The 20,425-nt window shown below is 50.0% G+C and overlaps 6 protein-coding genes across 6 annotated transcripts; 3 read left to right on the top strand and 3 right to left on the bottom strand.

The window, feature by feature from the left end:
* Nucleotides 1-131: 131 nt before the first annotated feature.
* Nucleotides 132-1,303, top strand: PG998_009260 (uncharacterized protein; the record flags this gene model as incomplete). The annotated part of the gene is made up of 2 exons (XM_066876076.1): nt 132-1,072; nt 1,180-1,303. The coding sequence occupies 2 exons, from the start codon at nt 132-134 to the stop codon at nt 1,301-1,303; spliced, it is 1,065 nt and encodes a 354-aa protein (XP_066728232.1).
* A 2,464-nt stretch (nt 1,304-3,767) lies between these two features.
* Nucleotides 3,768-4,853, top strand: PG998_009259 (uncharacterized protein; the record flags this gene model as incomplete). Its single annotated transcript, XM_066876075.1, has 2 exons — nt 3,768-4,557; nt 4,741-4,853. 2 exons carry the CDS (start codon nt 3,768-3,770, stop codon nt 4,851-4,853), a joined length of 903 nt encoding a protein of 300 aa, XP_066728231.1.
* Nucleotides 4,854-9,498: 4,645 nt separating this feature from the next.
* PG998_009258 (uncharacterized protein) lies at nt 9,499-10,534 on the bottom strand (the record flags this gene model as incomplete). Its single annotated transcript, XM_066876074.1, has 2 exons — nt 9,499-9,949; nt 10,017-10,534. 2 exons carry the CDS (start codon nt 10,532-10,534, stop codon nt 9,499-9,501), a joined length of 969 nt encoding a protein of 322 aa, XP_066728230.1.
* A 1,691-nt stretch (nt 10,535-12,225) lies between these two features.
* Nucleotides 12,226-12,581, bottom strand: PG998_009257 (uncharacterized protein; the record flags this gene model as incomplete). The annotated part of the gene is made up of 3 exons (XM_066876073.1): nt 12,226-12,255; nt 12,331-12,529; nt 12,562-12,581. The coding sequence occupies 3 exons, from the start codon at nt 12,579-12,581 to the stop codon at nt 12,226-12,228; spliced, it is 249 nt and encodes an 82-aa protein (XP_066728229.1).
* A 98-nt stretch (nt 12,582-12,679) lies between these two features.
* On the top strand, nt 12,680-13,303 carry PG998_009256 (uncharacterized protein; the record flags this gene model as incomplete). The annotated part of the gene is made up of 2 exons (XM_066876072.1): nt 12,680-12,704; nt 12,927-13,303. The coding sequence occupies 2 exons, from the start codon at nt 12,680-12,682 to the stop codon at nt 13,301-13,303; spliced, it is 402 nt and encodes a 133-aa protein (XP_066728228.1).
* Nucleotides 13,304-17,246: 3,943 nt separating this feature from the next.
* PG998_009255 (uncharacterized protein) lies at nt 17,247-18,407 on the bottom strand (the record flags this gene model as incomplete). The annotated part of the gene is made up of 1 exon (XM_066876071.1): nt 17,247-18,407. The coding sequence occupies one exon, from the start codon at nt 18,405-18,407 to the stop codon at nt 17,247-17,249; it is 1,161 nt and encodes a 386-aa protein (XP_066728227.1).
* Nucleotides 18,408-20,425: the final 2,018 nt, after the last annotated feature.

The raw sequence follows: 20,425 nt of genomic DNA, 5'->3' as shown, positions 1-20,425 counted from the left end.
CTCGCTCGGTGTTTACTTTACTGCTATGTCTATCTATAACATCACCCATCTTCTTGACGCCTCACATATTGCACTTCTAGCCAGTCCATTTTCGCTGCCAACATCCACTTGCATCTTTACACCTTGGCAAAATGGGCCATATCACCAAAGACACCTCGAGTATGACCGCCAATCTCCAGAAGCAAGCCGCCTATGAAGGCACCTTTAGCGGCTTCCTCGCCCGCCAGTTCACACGCCCCAAGGCGTTTCCCCTGAAGGACGTCGACCTCAAGGGCCACGTCGCCGTCATGACCGGTGCCAACGTCGGGCTCGGCTTCGAAGCCGCGCGCCAGCTGCTCGCGCGGGGCCTGACCCACCTCGTCATGGGCGTGCGCTCGCAAGCCAAGGGCGACGCGGCGGCCGCCGCGCTGCGCAAAGAGTTCCCGGGCGCCACCGTCGCCGTCTGGATCGTGGACATGGAGTCGTACGCGTCGGTGCAGGCGTTCGCGCGGCGCTGCGACGCCGAGCTCCCCCGGATCGACTACGCGATCCTCAACGCGGGGCTGATCCAGACCGAGTTCACGACGAATGAGGCGACGGGCCGCGAGGTCACGCTGCTGGTCAACTTCCTGTCCACGGTTCTGCTGACGGTGCTGTTGGTGCCCGTGCTCAAGGCGAAGAAGAAGGCGACCGGGGGAAGGCCGCCGGTCCTGTCCGTCGTGAGCTCAGATGTCGTCTACTCGGACGGAGTGCCCCTCCACCAGCCCGTGTTGCCGCCATTCCAGGACCCCAAGGCCATCAGCAGTATGGGCAAGTACGGACGCTCGAAACTTCTGCTCACACTATTCGTGGCGCGGCTGGCAACCGAGTACGTCAGCCCAGACGACGTGATTGTTAACCTGTCGAATCCGGGCGCGACCGGGGGGACGGCGCTCTTCCGCGGCGGGGGCGTGGTGGTAAAGGCGGTGCTAGCAGTGATGCAGGTACTACTCGCGAGGACTCTGGAGTCAGGAGCCTCCAACTATCTCGATGCGGTCTTGTCATATGGGTCGGAAAGTCATGGTGGGTTTGTTTCTGACTGGGCTGTCAAACCGTAAGTTACCAATTTCCTTTGCTCCTCCTCCAATGCCCCTCCCCCTTTCTCCTCAGGGGGCGGGGTGCTGCTTGACCCACGATAACATGAGCTAACGGGATGAGCAGACTGCCTCAGATTTGGTACCAGCCAGAAGGGCGTGAGCTGACGGATCGGATTTGGACAGAGACGATGGAAGAATTGAGCTTTGCAGGTTTACCAACCATCCTGAATGATGTGAAGAGGAATTGACGAGGAAGAATACGGCGTGCGGGTATACTGATAGGATAGCGAATTCAATTGCTCACCATGAAGTCGGAAGAATATTTCGAGGTATATAATGTATAAATGTCGCTTATATTGTGTAATTGTAGCGAAGTTATGGTTTGTGCAAGTGGTCGTAGGTGTGTGATCTTCAAGGGTTGCAAAGCAGAGAGCAAAATCCCAATAAACCGGTTACCCCTCACCGTACCAGCAGCTCGACGGATGGCGTATCGGGAACTCAAAGGAGTTGTTCGTCAATTCTCAAGATCTTCATGACTTCCTGTAGCTTTAATAAACCTAAAGTCATGACAAGAGACGTGACAACAAGGCAGGTTTCTCGCTTGCAGACAGTAACTCCGAGGAAATGGAGTTAAACGGGACATCCGCTTTATGCTTCGCAAAAAGTGAGCGACATCAAGTCATTCGACTCAAACATCTCCATGCCTTTCTCACCTTGTTGACGAACCATTCCCGTGATTGGTAGGCAGCGACGTCAGGACTGGCATGTTTTGGATGCGGCAGCCCGCCGTCTCCCGCCTCGGCCCCGCTCATTTGGTAGCTTGCGGAGCGGTCGGCCTTGCTCATGAGGTGCGGCGTGTGGTCGGGGTAGTCTTCCTGAGGATATCAAAGCCCTTGGCAGTATCGTCGCCGAGCACCCGAGGGTCAGCGAAGGTTGGCTTTAGATACCCTACCCACCTTTGAACACCGCTAGCAAGCCATATCGATGTAAGGCATATCGGACCTTTCCGGCTCAGGAACCTTGCATCGTAGAACCAGGTCCATCATGTTCGGATCTCTTTCTCAGGCTCCAGGTTGTCGAGCTGGAGCTACTGAAACCGTCTCACGGCCTTATCTATTGATAAGCTGGTCTCCATGTTAAAAGTTTGCCGAAACAGTCGCTAATAGGGCCATTAGGGCTCGCGGGAAGACGGAGTCGAGGTTGTTAAAGGATACGGGCGCGTGTAGTCGAACTCGTGGTTCTGTCGCCGCACGGTATCCTCGGGTCCCTCAGGGTGATCAGGGGGCGGGCACACGAGGCAGAACATACATACAGCACCAATCGCACCTATCGAGGTCCCTCTCCTCAAACGATATGTAACGGAGGATTTCCCTACCTAAGAAGTCGGTTGGTTCCTCTGCATATCATTCATTATGCATCTTACGCGACCCTCCACCACCATCGTATTGGAAGCATTCAAGTCAATTCGTTATCCCCACCTCTTGACTAAAGAGGACAAATGAGCCTCGAGAATGTCAGGAAGCTTATCTTAACCTCTGTTTTTTATTACCGACATTGGGCATTCCTGTTTGTTTCGTTTCTAGCAGAGACCGTGTAGGTCGGCTTCTTTGATGTCGGGGGGCAGAGATGCCTGCGTCCTTCGTCGCTGTTCGGCCGAAGAGCTCAAACGTCATCCAGAATGCCACTCTGTTGAATACAATTTAATATACAACCATATAGCCCGACCGTGCTATAATGGTAGAAGCGAAGAAAGAATGTAGGATAGGTGCACAGCTTACATTACATACATGCTTGATCTGGCCGCCGTGGCTTCCCCGCATCGATACCATTTCTGTGCTCCCAGCTGTTTACGCGGGCACTACCGCTAAGAGTATCCCGAAGAGACCACTACTTGGCAATCATCATGAGCCCCAAGTTACACTACATGCGATGGTAGCGTACTTACTTTAACTTGGGTATACCCGGCGCAACGGAGTTGAAGTTGCCAAACCTAATTGGCTAAATCGAAGCATACAATGAGGTTGTGAGCATCTTCCACTGTAACCCACCCCAATCTCAACTTGATCATCTTACTCGTCCGTCTTGGACATGAAACGAGATATGTTGGTGCAGCATGCAGCATGTAGTCATGCCATCATTGGCCAACATGTGAACACGCTGTTCTGCTGTTCGCGGTTTTTCTTCTGGTGGTTCAACAGTTCCGCACACAACGATAATGACCGACAAACACCGAGTCGTGGAAATTGAAACCAAACGGTTGGTATCGTATCAAGTGGGGGTCCTCGTAATCGCCCTAGGTCTCCATGGCTGATCCTGGGTCGAAGTAGTGAATCCGGAGGGGCCGGGTAGCCGATGCCAGCAAATCGGCATCGTCATTGGAAGATGATGAGCCCTGACAGCTCCACCTGGTAGTGTATGGACAGGGGTCGGCTAGGGGGCTTGCCTGACGGCTGCCATTCGAAGAACGAACCAGCGCTGAATGGGCCAGGGAATGACGATCAACGACAAGCACAAGCGCTGCAGCCAGGACCCAATATGACGGTAGACGCGGCCCCTAGGCTGAGCCGCCTACATTAGTTTCGACTTCCCATATTCGTCTGGGCTGTGTATCTCTTCCATCACCTTTTGTCACGAACAATGTTGGAGACGGCATGGAGGGAAGAGACTCATGCTGATCTGTATTGATATCGTGATTGTTGGATTGGACGCAATATGACACCGGCTAGGCCCGCACTAGGCCGAGCTGTTGTTGCATGCGCCGTGCTGATCTGCTTCTCTTGGTTCATTTGTTCTCTGTACCCCGGTTTCCCCAGTTTTGCGCCCGCGAGCGAGGCCGTAGTGGCCATCCCACTGCAACAGCAACGGCCGGCATCGCGGGAGATCGATATCGTCGTCGCGAGCGTCAAGAGCGATAACACGACATGGTTTCACCGGCACCTGCCGTTGGAGTGGCAGAAGAGCATCTACGTCGTCAATGACCCCAAGGCGCCGCTGACGGTGCCCCAGAACAAGGGCCGCGAGGCCATGGTGTACCTGACGCACATTGTCAACAACTACGACGACTTGTCGGACAACCTCGTCTTCTTCCACGCATCGCGCTTCGCATGGCACAACGACGACCCCGACTACGATGGCCTCGCCACGCTGCGGAACTTCCAGTTCCCCTATCTGCGGGAGATGGGCTATGTGAACCTCCGGTGCGTCTGGGTCATCGGCTGCCCTGCCGAGATCCATCCGATGATGGATGCGGCGTCCCCCGAGGTATTGGACAGAAGAGGGGCGCCCACGGCCAAGGAGGTCTACAAGGACGCCTTCGAGCAGCTGCTGCCGGGTCATCCGGTCCCCGAGGTGGTCGCTGTGAGCTGCTGCTCTCAATTTGCCGTCACGAAGGAGATGATCCGTCGGCGGCCGAGGGAGGACTATATTCACTTCCTCCAGTGGCTGCTCAACACGCCCCTCGAAGACGCGTTAAGCGGGAGAGTTTTCGAGTTCGCTTGGCATAGTAAGTTTTCCATCCCGCCCATCAGCCTGCCCATTTCGGGGTTTCGGGCTCCGTAACCGAGAGACACGGTTGTTCACCATATGTTCTGCTTTCTAGTCATTTTTGGCCAAGAAGCCGTGCATTGCCCATCGGCGGAAGACTGTTACTGCAAGGTCTGGGGTAAGTGTGGCCTCAACTGCACAGAAAGCGAATGTGATGATAGATACACACTGCCCCCGGTGTCAACCCTGCCTGTGGGCTGGCCGAGAGTGGGCTGGGACAAAGAAGAGCGGCCCTTTTCCGGACCAGCACTTTGATTGACGTGTGGATTGAGATGGCCCCTGTTCAAGCCAATACGAACATTGGCACACAGGGGCAATAGGAAAGCTTCGAAACGAAACTAGATGTTGACCTGCGTCTTGGTCGCGTATTTGCTTTATTTGATGACTCGAGAATAGCGCTTGCAGCAGGCATACGCAGTGGTAGGAAAAACAACTTGACTGCGATACCCCGCAGGATATGGCCTGTACCAAACAAGAACCAAGAACCTTATCGATAGTGGTCAACTCAGTTGACAGCAGATCGACCCCACGACATTCAAACCACCACGTCTTTGATGGAACCGCCTGAGTGTGAGAATACCCCTATAGCCTATTGAGCTTGTCGACTTGTTCGTCATTGGGCAAGTAAGTGATACCTACAAAAGTCCTTGATTAGCCTTAGCCTTCAGACGTAAATACGACGTTTCGTTTTCCTGCCGAGATAACTTCCACGTGGAATGCCTCCCCAACCCCACCAAGTTCACAACGCTACAGGCGGGATAGCGCGAGTTTGGCGCCAACAATTAGCGCTGAAGGTGCACACGCGCCCTCCTGAACGCTCTGACCTGCCGCCTGAAAAATTGACTGCCCCAGTAACACATACTCTGTACACCATGCACCAATTGACGACGGCAATAAGGGGCCACAACAACCACGTCAAGATTGCGGGAAACAAGCATATTGATCTTAAACGAGCTGGGCTCCCTGTCCTACGAATACTTTCTGGATAAACTTACTTGGTCTCCCTGTCGGAGAATCATCAGACCAATGATTAGTTGAGTACCATATTTACCATTTTGGTCCGATGTTGTTGGTGCTGCGTAAATATACCAATAACAGTCAACACCGCGGCCGTGGAGACAACTGAACAGCGCTCTAAGCTCAACACCGAAAAAATAACACAACCTCCGCGATTTCGGCCCCAGATTCGGCATTGGTTTCGGCATCGTGCTCCGCAATCGCTTTCTACATCCCGTAACATTTCGAAACACGCCCCGAGATATATACCCCCGCTGAGTATAGCAAGCACATATCCGCTGTGCACAAACATCCGGAACGATTGCACAACGTCAGTTTAGGGAACGTTAGCAGATGTCTTTGTCCATTTTCGGGGAGTGTTACTTGAAGAGAATGTGCTCCTAGAATTGTGCAGAGAGAATATTCCCTGGACATATCTCTTCCCCAGATCAAACAGCTTCGGGCTTCATGTTGGCGCATGCCCTTTCCCGGTAAACATTTATGGCAAGACCAAAGCCAGCCCTTACAAGTATTGCGAGTACATTGGCTATGTGTTAGATCACGTGTCAAGTTCTCGAGCTGCCATAACGGTGTCACTTCACCTTTTCAACCTCCACAGTATCTGACCAAGCTGATCTCTGAAGTATGGATAATCAAATTCATTATGCCTCGACCTTGTTGACTGTCAAGTCTACCATAAATTAGTACATATAGTTGTGTGCATGGGGTGAAAGCCCTTTTATTAGTTATACGGTCTTGCCAAGAGGCTACATGTCAGTCACACCATTTAAAAGATATAATGAATCTCTAGGAAGGTACTTATCTGTTGTTGGACAGAAGCTTGTCAAGACTTTATCCTGAGTTTGTATGGTTTGGCTGCGAGTGACTTGATTAAGTTGCCCTAAATTGTAGGAGGGATCAGACCGTGATTTTGCCTTGTCCACATGGACCTACCTAGCTGCTCCTCCCCCAACTATCCATTATCGAGTACCACTAATGTTAATGACATTCAGGTGCTAAGCAAAGCTCACTGTCCCGCTGCCTCGTCGTTGCTGTTATGGCGTAAATCACATTCTCATAGCTTCCCGATACTCAACAACTATACCCTCCGATTCAAGATCACTTTGCTTTTAGTCTGCCATTCTGGTGCACGGTAAGCGTATGTATCTCATACAGGTATGTTAGGGTCCGCACTCTGTGCGAGTCTACAGCCACACGAACGTATTATGAGGTTGTTGGGATTATATAACCCATGCCCTATATCTCGGCCACTTGACGTTATTATATGTTTTATGCTACTCCGAGTGGTCTGCGAAATGATCTAGAAGGTAGCAAGTGGCAGACAGGGTAAAAAAAACGGTTGGTAAAGTACGTGTTGCACGTTGCCTTTGTTGATTACTATCAGGCCTGATTCTTGGCGGAGGTTCCAAGGCTAGGTCCCAACAAATCAACAGCAGCTATTCACGATGCGAAGTCACTGATGTCATGAAGTGAAATATGAGAGATCATACTCCTGTTAATCAGTAATCAGATATCTGCCCTGTATCCGGTAAGTGGTTCTCACCCTGGGGGGTAGGTACGATTACCTCACTCCTCCCTTGTCCTCATCCTCCACTCCTTCCGCCAGCCACTCTTCCACTTGTCTGTTCCCGCCAGCCAATACTCTATCCTTCCTTCAAGTGTTTCCAGCTCCCCTCTTTCCTTGAAAGAAGCACTCTCACTTTCGTCTGACTTCCTGCGCATCAAGATGGATCTTCCTGGACACTCAACACTCGCAATTCTTGGCCGGAACAAATGTGGCCAATGCATTCTATTTTCAGGGAGTCACAGCTGATATTTTCTGTTACCTTGCTATGTCTTCTGGGCCTTCTATCTTTTCCTCCTTTTGATGTTCCTGAATACGCGGACACGTCATCATATCAAGCAATACTGGCTTGGCATCGAAGAAGAAACAGAAACAGAAAGAGGTCAGCCACGCAAGTGCTCTTCCCTGGTCTTTTCTTTCTTTAGTGTCTTGGGCTCTGAAGAATCCACAGCCATGCCCCGAGAAGTCTCACTGTAGATTTCCCGAGGATACCACAGTAATTTCTATGCTTAGTAGGCCGCGCACTTCTTTCATCCTTCAACTATTCTCCCTTCCTGGTTCTGCATCTTCATGTTTCTAGCCAACAGCTAACTCATTTTTCAAGCAGTCTCTATAAGCAATCAATCGCATGTTGTCCATGATCCTATGATACATCTGTTATCTTCCGAGCATTTCCATCCGTCAAGCTACCCATTCTCCATTTCAATAGGAGCGAGCGGAAGCGATGTGTATATTGTTTCCGAAATGTCCCGTCGATGATATCTAGCTGCATTTCTATCTCCCCCTGGAGATACAACGGTAGATAGGTATCATCGATGCGACATTCTCGAAACAATGTATCCATTGCTCCCACATACAGACTGGGGTCCTGGGCGAAACAAGTCTCTGAAATACAGCATCTCGTACGTGAGTTTCGGCTGGAACTGGAATATTGACGACGAGAGGTTGAACCGGATAGTCTATTACTCAGGGTCTGCTTCGTCAAACGCCTTTCTCTCCCAGAGAAGTCCCAGAAGCAACCAGCACTAACAGCCGACGGTCAAGATCAAGATGTGCGATGCGGCCACGGATAGAAAAAGACGACAAGAAGTCCAGGCAGACGAAGATAGGACGTCAAACGAACAGCTACTGCAGCTCCGTACGTCCTATTCATCATCCGCACTTCCCAGCTCTACCGACAAAGACTCATAGTGACACCGTTTATGGCGTCGTAGTCCTGATCATGGTTTACCACATCATGCGGCTCCCTGAACAAGGGTTGACTCACTCAGGTAAGATTACGCTCGCTTCCCAATATTATCTGATGGCTGATACCAAGCTAGTCCAGTATACGCAAAACACTGCAGAAGAAGGCTTTCCACACAGTATCCGATCCTACAACACCATCGTGACCAGCTACCTGCACCACGGCAGAGTTGTGTTTCGCCATGAACCAGGATCTCATTGGCCATGGACCAATTCGTTCCGTCTATATGGCTAACTCGCCTTTTCCTAATCTGGATCCGGTAAGTAAACTCATCGGACTAGCCTTTCAGCATGCCCTTTTGGGCACTTCTTAACAGAAGATTGGGACGGTTAATCCACTAGCTCAGTGGTCCATCTTTCACGCAGATGAATGTTGTTCGATCAGTACTGACTTTGTCTTGACAGGTACTGATTGGAGCAATACCCAGTTTCAGTCGAACAAGCTTGAGAATTTCAATCAAGACAAGCCCGGTACCTTCTTGACATAGGCCAAATTCAACAGGCGTAAGCAGCTCGACGATGAGACTTTCAGGCCCTGGAAGAAGGACGGAAATATCCCTTGGTACGGCGACCCCGCCCCGGTAGCTCGGGTTCTCTTCAAAGTGACGCTTTGGCTTTGAGCATGCCGCATGCTCTCTTCTGGAGATGAACCTTTCTTCACCTAGACTACTCATATGGGTATATCTGGTTCTACGCGAGCATCCTACACAACGACGCTTTGGCTGCAAATACGCCTTCCTGTCCTGAGTTATGTGCAACATCGTTCAGAACTAGTCTCGATAGCCCCTTTTAGACGGATTTGGCTAATAAAGTGGAGACAATAAGATCTATTACCCCTGAATGCATTTGACCTGGCCGCAGCAAGTGTTCAGCACCGCATCCAAGTTCCTGGTAGGATTACCGCCAACGATCATTGTATAAAAAGTAATGAGAAGTACCATGTTGACTCAGTATGGTTGTACAAGCATCGCATTTACTTTCCGAGCCGGTCGGTGGTAGTGGCCCCAGAGGTAGCAGACCAACGAATGTCCTGGAGGCCCCTGATACGGTCAATATTCAGGAATTGGGCAGCCATTACCCAATCAAAGCGCCTACTCGGGGTATGACCCGGAACGGCAGGAGGGCTGCCGGGTCTATCCCCAGTCGTTGCATGGGGTAGAACCAGGTGGGAGTCGACCAGGCCATAACACACAGAACCCAGACGAAGCCGATCCTCTTGAATATCTGATCCCGCGCCGGGCTATTGCGAGCCAAACTGCTGTTTGTGGCGACTATATGTTGGACAAAGTCTTCCAACATAATGACTAGTCCCTGTAGGATAAAGAAGCGACCTCCGCCCGCATCCTGGGGACGCACGCCTACGGCAATGTCGCCGGCATGGTGGAGCGCGCCGGAGATGGTGAAGGCTAATAGCAGTCGTGAATATCGTGAAAGAAGGGTTCCCCGTGGGATGCGTAAGATCGAGTCCGAAATCAAATCCGCGGGTCCAGTAAGGAGTCGGCGGAGACATTGATGCCACACCGAGCTGTAGGCCCCGAGTAGGGTTAGCTATTTGCCGTGACAAACTGGCCTATTTCCTGGTCTAGACTTACCCCCAGAACTTTCGAACCGTGTATGCCTCACTGACGGAGCCGAAAAGAGGCACACAGCTGTCAAAGTCCCACCAGTTTAGTACCGCGCCCATGGCCACTACAGTGCTGTGTACGACAGAGAGCAGAATGGCGGTGCTGACGTAGAACCCGACAGATCCGATGAACCGGAACGCGGCGTCGGGGAGAGAAAGCTCAAAGACGCCTTTCCACAGCGCCTGTTTGGATGGCTGGAGGAGCATGGCCGGTGGCTGAGGGGCCGAGGCGGTCAGATCAAGCAGCAAGTACGCGACGCAGGTAAATATAATCTGGGTCTGGAGTGATGAGAGGAAAGAGGCTCTAGGAAGCTGCTTTGACGGAAACGGCTTCTGAGAATCCTTGGTCACATCCCACCGCGTGCCAATTCTGCGAAGATTCCAGAGCAGTGACACACTCTGTAAGACTCCATATGAACCCGCGTAAGAAACCGCGATGATCAGTTCGAATGCGCTCAGCATCTGTATCCAAAGCAGGGAGATCATAAGGCCCCGCCACTGAGGTACTGGACAAGATTGCATTAACTCCTCCTGGGTCAGGTAAGTCACATATGTCAACACAAAAGTGCTCAAAAGCCGAAGTGACTTTCGAGACGGAGGGATCGCCGTGACTGTGACTGAATAGACCACAAGGAAGACCAGCTGAAGGAGGACCGCTGGTGGTGCCATAGTAGCTAAAGGTGTTCGGGATGATAATGAAAGATTTTAGAGGAAAAGAAAAATGGGTTGAAACGAGAGAAGCGAAAGCGCCTGCGATTATTCTGAGCAAGAGGTCATACGACAGCCCCATGAGTGAGCAGGATACCGTCGGATGCCATAGCTGGATGGCAACAAGAAAACACTTGCCTACGACAATACCTTTGAAGTGGTCTGGCTGGAGATGTGCGCACGCTGGGAAATTATTCTGAGACATTCAAAGTCAGCATGTCTCTGATATTATGAATGTCTTGAACCTTAATACTGAGCATTGCCCAATCGAGAAAGGGGGAGGGGTGACAGCTAGGCCTAGTGACAGCACGTTGTCGACCACACGGAGCCAAGCCTGGATGGTGCCGGCCATCTCACCCGATAGAACAAGATGGGCTGGCAGCTGGGTCGAATCTGATCCGAAGCGTCACCACGGTGGCTATATATGCAGGCAAGCATGTCTAAGTGTATGTGTTCCAGTACGCCACGCAAACAGATGATGGATGCCAGTCCGTCCCTTAGAACCAGAAATAGCCAAGGGGCCACCAATACAACCTTCAAGCAATTGCTGCTAATCCACGCCCAATGTAATTTGTGTTGTCTGCGCCATAGCTCGTGAGTAGGCTTGGCCTCCGGTTGCCAGTTTAAACATCTTGGCAGCAGGGCCGTGGAGGCGCGTGGATTGCCGTTATTATGCTCAATCTGCGGTTTGATCTGAGCGCATTCATCCAAGCCGCGATGCTTTCCATGCCGCCTTCGAATTGCATGCATTTTATGATAGCAGTTGGGCAATGTCAATGTATTTGACGTTTGCCAGTCTTCAAAGCTAAATCGTCTGGGTCCATACACTGCGATGAATGTTTTGGTGGGCTTGCCACAACTACCGCGAGGTTTGGGAGTGAAATTTCCACTCGACAACAAATGGGTTGTCAAGTAATATCTCCATTCTGAATCCAACAACTTTGGTATGTTATATGCAAATCAACTAATTTGGAGATACAAGGCCTGTATCATCAGATAACACACGAATATGTGCAAGGTAACAACACGATGCAAAGTCGCAAATAAGAAGAAATCAAACAACGATTAAACAAAACAAAACAAAACAAAACAAAACAAAACAAGGCAAAACAAGGCAAAACACGCTGATGATTCATATCGATTGTGCTCAGGCAAATGCAATAGCCAAGCTCAAAACCTCCGAGAAAACGAGTATCATCGGCCCTCAGTATCCTCCTCCCCCTACCGAGTCCTCCGCTCCTAAACAAAGGCCAAGTATCAGATCTGTGCAGCCATCCATAGCGTACGTGTGTGCAATTTTGTCGAGGTCCTCTTTATCCAGAATGTGGGTGTGTGCTGCGCAACTGCAAGATGCAAGTGCGAGTGCAGCCAAAAGCAAAGGCGGAATGGGCAGAGGTTGACAAAATTGGGGTTATCAGTATAACCAAGGGACGTCTTGTTATACAAGTGTCCATCCATATCATACGCGCTCAGTTCGCGTAGGGGAACATCGCATTCTCCTGTTCACATGAAAGTTAGCAACACGTACCATACCAATAACCACAGAGTCTCGACAGGATGTTCAGCTTACAAACAATTCCATCATGATAGCCCATTGAAGGCAGAGTGAGGTCACCGGCAGCAGCGGTCTTCAGCCCTGGGTGGGCTTTGGTGGTCTGACCGGCTGCAGCAGGACTGCCCTGTGAAGTGCTGTTCGACGAAAAGCCGGGAATGGGACCTGTGTGGAAAGCCGCCTGCGGGTACATATGCTGTGGCACATTGTTGTCCACTGGTCTGGGATAAGTGACGCCCTGATGGGGATTCACATATCCATGTCCATGTCCATGATAAGGGTTCGCGTTGTTTAGACCGTCCATGGCGTCATCATATTCATGAAGCATCGACTCATAATGCATAAACTCTGGGTCGTTGGAGTTCTAGACCATGGGACGACCTTGCGAAGAAGCACGTGAGTGGACGCCGTGGGGTGGGTAACCGGTGTTGGCATCAACAGAGAGGTGTTGCTGCGGCATGGGGACGCCAAGCAATCTTGGGTCAATGTTGCTCATGTTGACCAGGCTGCCTTCATACTGTCTGTTGTTGCTAGAATTGGCGTGTTGTTGGGATAGATGAGGCGAAGAGCCGATTGTCTGGCTCGGTGCAGAGGCACCCATCTGTAGTTGATTAGTAGTTGTTTTGGGCCTTGATAATCTGTTAACTTACCGTCTCGCTATCAGCAGGGACGTTCAAGTCGTCACCGAGTTCGTCGAACTCCTCGAAATCCTCGTCCTCCTCGAAATTCTCGTCCTCCTCGGAGGCAGAGGCATCTTCCTGGGAAGCATCGACAACTTCTTCGAAAGCATCAGCGTCCTCGCCAACTTCGCTGAAATCCTCTCTCTCTGCATCAGCGAGGGCATTGGCCTGTGCGATGACTTCCTTCGAGCTCAGACGCACTTCGCCCTGACGCTGGCTGCGATCAGATTTCCACTCATCAGGAATTTCAGCAGCATTTCTGCTGTACTGAATAGAGAACTTGTGAGTTCCGTTGAAGGTCAGGCGGTCGGCTGATGGCTTCTTCTCCGTCAGATGCTCCAGATCCTCGAGCCAACCAACAGGTCGGCAGTATAGGATGTCATCGTCGTGAAAGCTGTCGGGGTAGAGCCGAGTGAGGCCGCGGGTCCAATTGTCTTTAAGCGCCGTCTCAGGAGGGACCATATGCCCCTCGGCTAGAAGTGTCTGGTGCAGACGCGCCACAGCCTGTTTGACGGCTTCACCGGTGGTGCCAGGGTCAAGGCGGTGGGCAATCGCAGCCCAGGGGAGCTCGACTCCCTTCTTCTCAACCTCGTAACAGGTGATCAAGAACGCCTTTTCGTACATGCGCTCAGCTGTAATAGACTGTCAGCAACGAAACGTGCAAAATGAGACGAGAAGAGACGAAAGAGTTACTCACACCGCCAATTGATGGTCTTACGAGCTTCCTTGCCCTTCGAGTTGGAAACCCATTTGAAGCTATTCGGAAGGAATGGGTAGCGTTTGGGGTTGGAGTTCCAATGGATGTGCCTGCCAGCGGGTGAAGGCTTCTTGGCCTGCCGGCCTCTGGTCGACTTGGCACCAGCCGGGGCCTTGCCCTTGCCTTTAGAGTCTCGCTTACTGCCCTCGGGCTTGTTACCGGCCATGGCGGAGTTGTTGACTTCGTCGTCTGCCTCCTCCCACTCAGCGTCATCATCCTGGTGACTATGAGGAGTGGCCACGACGATAGTATCACCGTCGATCTTGGCGCGCTTGCTGCTACTAGCGACAGAATCATCTGAAGGCGAGGAACGCTTCGCGGCGCGTTTGGCAGCAACTGCGGCTTTCTGGGCATCGCGGCCAGCCGTGCTACGTCTGGCAGGCATTGTGTGACAATGTTCGTACAGACGAGACTGGAATGGGGATGTATGTGGTAGCGTAGTCTGTGGGTCACAGAAGGGCAGGTCAGTATATAAAATCCGAGTGGAACGACTGTGTTGGACGTGGATGATGGATGTGATGATGGGATGGATGTGATGATGGGATGGATGTGATGATGGGATGGATGTGATGATGGGATGGATGTGATGATGGGACGGACTGATGAGGTTGGCTTACCTGAAGCAATGAGCTACGGATGTCGTCGGAGACGAGGATGAGGTGTTTGCCTCTAGATGATGGAGCAACAGTGATGATGATGAATCAAAGTTGATGATGATGAACCGAAGTTGATGATGGTGTGGTGTGGTTGTTTCCGTGACTCAAAGCAAGAGAGCTGGAGAAGCGAACATGTGTCAGTACAGCGAAGAGAAGTGAGGTGAGAGCCGACGAATGAGGATGTGAATGAACCAGGGTTAGGGCTTCATGTGAAAATATGATCGCAAAGCAGATGTTGAACTGTCGGCGTCAAGATGAAATTTCTGAACAGAGATGACGGATTTGAATGGAAACAAGTCTGCCGTCAGGGCTGACAGACAAACTCGATTTGGGTGGATGTAAATGACAGAACAGCTCATGAAAAGAGGCGCTTGTGAGGTTTCCAAGGAGTCCGAAGTGCAGATGGAGCTCCTGGTAACGTTTCAAGGTGCAATGGGGTTGTGTGTAGTTTGGTTTGGTGATCAAAGATGATGTGGTTGAAGGATCCGGCACAGATAGTTGGGGCAGCATGGGAGTAGGAATATTGTGTCGGGTGACAGGAAAGGGCACAGAGATGAAGAGCGAGGGTGCTTGACTTACTGTTTGATGGAAACACGTACCAAAGGTAGGATATGATGACGTGATGCGTTGACTGCGACACAAGAGATGTTGCAACAGCAGAAGGTGGTGACGGCAACAAAAGATGTGAAGAGAGGATGGTGTTGAGTGATGATGGTGATGCAACAGTAGATGACTTGTCTGATGATTGCAACCCAAGAAGTGGTAGAGTTGTGATGACAGATGAGGATTTTCCTGATGCTTTGGTCAGAAAAAGTTGAGAGGGAAGTGTTGTTCACAAATCTTGGAGTGGTGGAAGGTATGATTAAATACTAATTGGGAGAACTGAATCAGCGACTCGCCGATTGCTGATTAGCAAGGCTCGAGATTTGATTGTTTTGGTGGTGAGTTTAGCGATTATAGTCGGCCGAAGCGGGTCTGTCATTGTTCGTCCATGTGCTCCGACGAGGAGGACCCGCTTCGGCCCGTGTACTACCTACTACGGGGGATCAGCAGAAATGCCCTGTAAACACCTGGGTTGCTGATTGTTCGTCCCTTCCGGGACTAGCCCTGACTGATTTCGATTGAATGTAGCATGTTAGGGCAGCCAGTTCACACAGATTACCCACGCGTGGGGCCAGATCAGCGAGTATCAATTTGATCTGGTGGTATTTTCAAGTCATAATCACCTGGACAAGAACCATGGCAAGGGAAGCACGTAGTGAATGAAGACCCAGGCTTTCGGAAGAAGATGATTTTGAATTGCACTTGCATTAGAACTGTCGGTATCATGACGAGAGAGTAAAGATGATGACTGTAATAAATATTGCTTTCAGAATTTGAATACTGGTCCTGTGAAATATTTTGACACCTGTATCCGTCTGCGCTGCGACATTGACCGTAAAAATTGACCATATTGCTTCGTGTGTGATATCTAGGGCTTGCTTGTTTGTCTTCAAGTGAAATCGTCACCTGCACAAAACGAAGAAGTTCGTCGAAGTGACATACGACGTTACTTTATTTGGGGAGCTCGCTTTGAGTCCCCAGATGCCGCAGTGCTCGAAGTCTAGACGTTCCAAAAGACCTCATATCACTGTCTCCCGTAAGATGTGCAGTTATGACACCTGAGTATCGACCTGGTGGAATCTCGCGCTCACCCACTCCAACCACCCAGAGTAGCGTTGACCAAACATAGACAGATGACGATGGGAAAGTAAACTCCAGGATTGGCATTGCTGGACCTATTATGAACATCAAATACGTTAGTCAATGTAGAGTGAGATACAGCCTGTCAAACCACCTGACAGTGACATGGCTCAGACTGCTCTAGGATAGAGATATGGAAAGTCAGAAGCATCGATTCAATATGGAATCTACGTCGGAACAGATTCATTCTATCTAGTTCATAAGATCCAAACGTCAAGCGTTCGCAACAGAGAGCACGCTTGCTTTGAAAATCTGAAGCCATGGAACAGTGACGAGCACAACTCCTCACTTTATATTACTGTCATGCGCTAATTATCAGGTATTAGCGAGATTACGAAGCTATAACGCCACATCATGACACCCGACTATCGATAGAACCACCGTTTCGGTGCCTGCAACATTGCCGGCCGAGGGAGGACTGCGAAACACATCAAGCCTCTGAGGTCAAGCTTATACTACGGGATACACCTAAGCTGCATAATTATGAACGTATGCATATCAATCTGGCTTACTTGAAGAATGATACTTCTGTCTTTCGATGTGTGCAATTTGGATGGAAAGCCTTGACCGAGTCTGTCTAAATTATAACCAAATTGAAACATCGTTGGAAAGACGAGACATGAGTTGATTCCATGTTTGCAGAGAGCAGGAATCATTCTTTGGGGTGTTTCCAGGCAGTATTGGTGAAACGAGAGAGGAGAGCAAATGAAAAAGGTCAAGATCGCCATATCAGCATCACATTATTGTTGTCATCGAGCAAGTTTACACATCTCAGGCAACGAGCTTCCTTATTTCAGAAACACAACACGAAGCATATTGGGGAATATGGGATTAAAAGACGAGATCCATCATGTGAATCCCGTTGGCCAGTTTGATTTGAAGAGTTGTCTAGTTTTTTACGTATAAAGCCACGTCGATATAATCTGTTTGGCTATGACCCTTGAATTCTGGATCATATATACAACATTTGACATTTCAAAATCCTGTCTGCATTTCCAGTGATGCCTCTCTGTTATATACTAGAAACAGAACGTCCAGCAGCGAATATCCGCTGGCTTTCAGTCAGCCATACCAACGATGGAGTGTTGAATATGGTCGTTTGTTAGACAGCATCAACAGTCCTACCCTTCCGGCTTCGCATGAAGAATCCAATGATGCCACTGCGCTTCTTCTTTTTGCCGCAACCGTCAGGGCTACTCGGGAGAGGAGCAACACCCTTGAGGCCGGTTGTCAGAGCGCTGATGAGAGCAGGACCCATTGCTGCTTGTATTGACTGAGCGAGATCGCGCTGGATTGTTTCCTCAATCAATGTTGGGAGCATGGTGAGAAGGTCCTGAAGGGTATGGACCTGGGTTGCAAGCTGGCCCATCTGACTGTTGGTCGAGTTGTTGATAGTGTTCACAGAATGAATGAGAGCACCAAGAGCAGAGACATGGTTGGAGACCGCACCAACATTGTTGTTGAGGGCGCCAACCTGTGCTGTCATATTGTTGATCTGGTCACCAAAGCGGGCGTTGTTCTGGTCAAGGCGGTTGCTGGTGAGGCGAAGAGGGCCAGCAGCGTCAAGGAGAGCAGTCTCAATAGTGGAGAACACTTCCTCTAAGACAGAATCGACATTGTCGACATTGACACCGTGTGTCTGTGTACCAGCCATGCTTTGAACAGCAGAACGGATCTCGTTCATGACGACTGAAGCCTCGACATTTTGGGCTTGGCCGTTGCGGACAGCAGTAGTGACTGCCTCGTAGGCTGCTTGACGAGCATTGTGCTGGCGAACTTGTTCATTGAGATGCTCACGAATGCTTTCCATACGTTGATTTGTCTCAGTCTCTTGTTGCTGTTGACGAAATTGGATATCTCGCTGGGCAATCTCGCGATTGACCTCAACCCACGCAGAATTGTACTCATCAGAGGCAGACTGGTTGATATCACCACGGATACGTTGAAGGTAGAGGAGACGCTGGTAGTCTTGGTACATGATCTCAAGATTGTAGTCAGGAGCGCGAGTTGTTGGGAGGTCTCCTTTGGCTCGAGCAGCAGCTAGGCGGGAGCCGATGTCGTTAATCTCACCAGTTGACAAGTGTATCATAGTGACAGTTTCGCTTCCCTGCTCTTGGATGCTGAAAGAGATTGTTGCTGATTCTGAGGCAGGGCTGGAAACTGACCGCGGCTGCAGCGTCTTTGCAATTTCTTGGGAGGGAAGAGTGGGTTTGGGGGTGCCGGGGATCATAGCGCGGGTCTTGGCGATGTGGATTGAAGACATGATGCTATTGTAAATGTCAGTAATGAGATAACATCCACGAGAGCGTGACCCAGGAAAAGAAAACTTACCTGGCACTCAAATGTGGGTGGACTTTTGAATTTGGTTTTTGATCACGCAATGTTGAAAGATCCGGTGGATGTTGGGTCTTCGTGAAGCAGGTCAGAGACTGGATCTGAAAAGTGCTGATGACGGTGTTTGAGGGAATTGGAATTGAACTGCAGAAATACAAAGCAGACGATGGATGAGTTCAGTCGAGAGGAAAAAAGAGGATGGAGGGTTGATGTGTGGTTGAAGGTCAGAACAAGTCTGCTTGTTGCATTGAAAAATAAAAAGGTGGGACTTGGTGATGATTGTGATGGGAGAATCAAGAGGACAATCTCCCAAGGATATTGTTCAAGGGACGAATAGCTCCTAACCCCAGAAACAATGGCATGGCCAATTGCGATTGAGCCAATTTTGAGCAGAAACTGAAGACAACCAATCGAAGTTGGGAGACGAGGGAATTGGGCCTTCGCATGTGCCGTACGCCAAAGAGTACGGAGGAAAGATAATTTGAATTTACCTTAACTTATGAGATCAGAATATTAGTATTATGATGACCGATTATAGCACGCCACTTTTAGTGAACTCAAGGTTGATGGACGAGCCCTCGCGTAGAAGGGCGTGGCAATAACTTAACTAACTGATTCGTGATGCAGGGAGGCCTTACTGTGATGGAAGATTCGATAGAGCTGAAGCCCGAATGGAACATCATTAACTCGGTGAGGGAGACGTGGTATGCTCTACTATGTGTAATCCTCAACCTTCATAATTCTGGTGCACTATGTGGCCATGCCACGTTCATTGCCTATCCCAATAATGCATGGGCTCAATATTGTCAGCCCACATGAAATGGTGCCAGAAAACACGGCTTGAAGCCCTTCTCAATAGTATGAGTATGTATGTCCACTACAATATGCCGGCATGGCCTTTCGAATGGTAGTATTGGGGTCCTCAAAACTGTCAACCTTCCCAGGTGTTATATGCCATTGATACGAGCCGTCGGTAGCATCGTGGGACATCTCCGCCAAGCCTGTCATTTCAACGGCCCAGGGAAAATGTGACACTGAACGTAAATTATAGCTTTCAATAGAACGCCATCCCGGAGGTGAGAGTTTTGCGTTCATTTGCTTAGACCATTACGCTTCTGTTCGCATGTCGTTGAGTTTGACTTGCCGATCCCTACTTTCAGCACCACTAGCGGGATCTTAGTCAGATCCAATGGCACACATATAACTTTGGGACATCGGGACGCCAAGGCGCTTCGGTATGTGCGTATCGCCGACAGTAATGGGCCTATCAGGCATGTAGCGCTTCATTGATTGAGGTCTACAGACATGATGGAGCCAAAAGATGTGATGATTCCCAGCAAAACCTGCGCTGAGAAGAGCAAATGGCAAAGCCTTGGGTTTCGGTTGCTCAGGAATGTTTGCGGTAGAAAGAACCGCAGTTCAACAGGGGGTTCGTCTAACTCAATATATTGGTTCTCGTTGCCATTCGGAAAGTAGGTATTCGAGATGTCATTTTTTTCTCCCTTCTCCCCTTCCTCTTGCTGTAATCCAGGGCCAGAGGAGAACTCAAGCGCTTAACAATGAATTTGCTCTCAAATAAGAAGTGACGGACCACGAAATTCCTTTCTGACGAATTGATAGAATAATGACTAGACTGGGGGAATACTGGCGACGTCCTTAGTTCTCCCAGTTGGACCTATCCTGCTAGATAAAGAGAGACAAAGGTTACTTTGTCTTCCGTCAGATATGAAGGATTTTGATTCAATATCATTAACAAAACTTTAGAAGATTTATGGGCTATGCTTGATCCTTTCACCCCTGAGCTGGCATAATCCTGAAAAGAAACAATATTTGGACAGATCAAGTCACCTCTCAATGTTAAGTCTTTAAAATAGTCACAGAGCGTCGCATCTCTACGCTGCCCAGTACTCCAGGCCGTCGAATTGGGACTACTTGCAGCGGGAATCA

Source organism: Apiospora kogelbergensis (assembly GCF_038363985.1).
Source record: "Apiospora kogelbergensis strain CBS 113332 chromosome Unknown utg000006l_segment0_segment0, whole genome shotgun sequence".
Lineage (NCBI taxonomy): Eukaryota > Fungi > Ascomycota > Sordariomycetes > Amphisphaeriales > Apiosporaceae > Apiospora > Apiospora kogelbergensis.
This window is presented reverse-complemented; position numbering and strand designations above follow the sequence as displayed.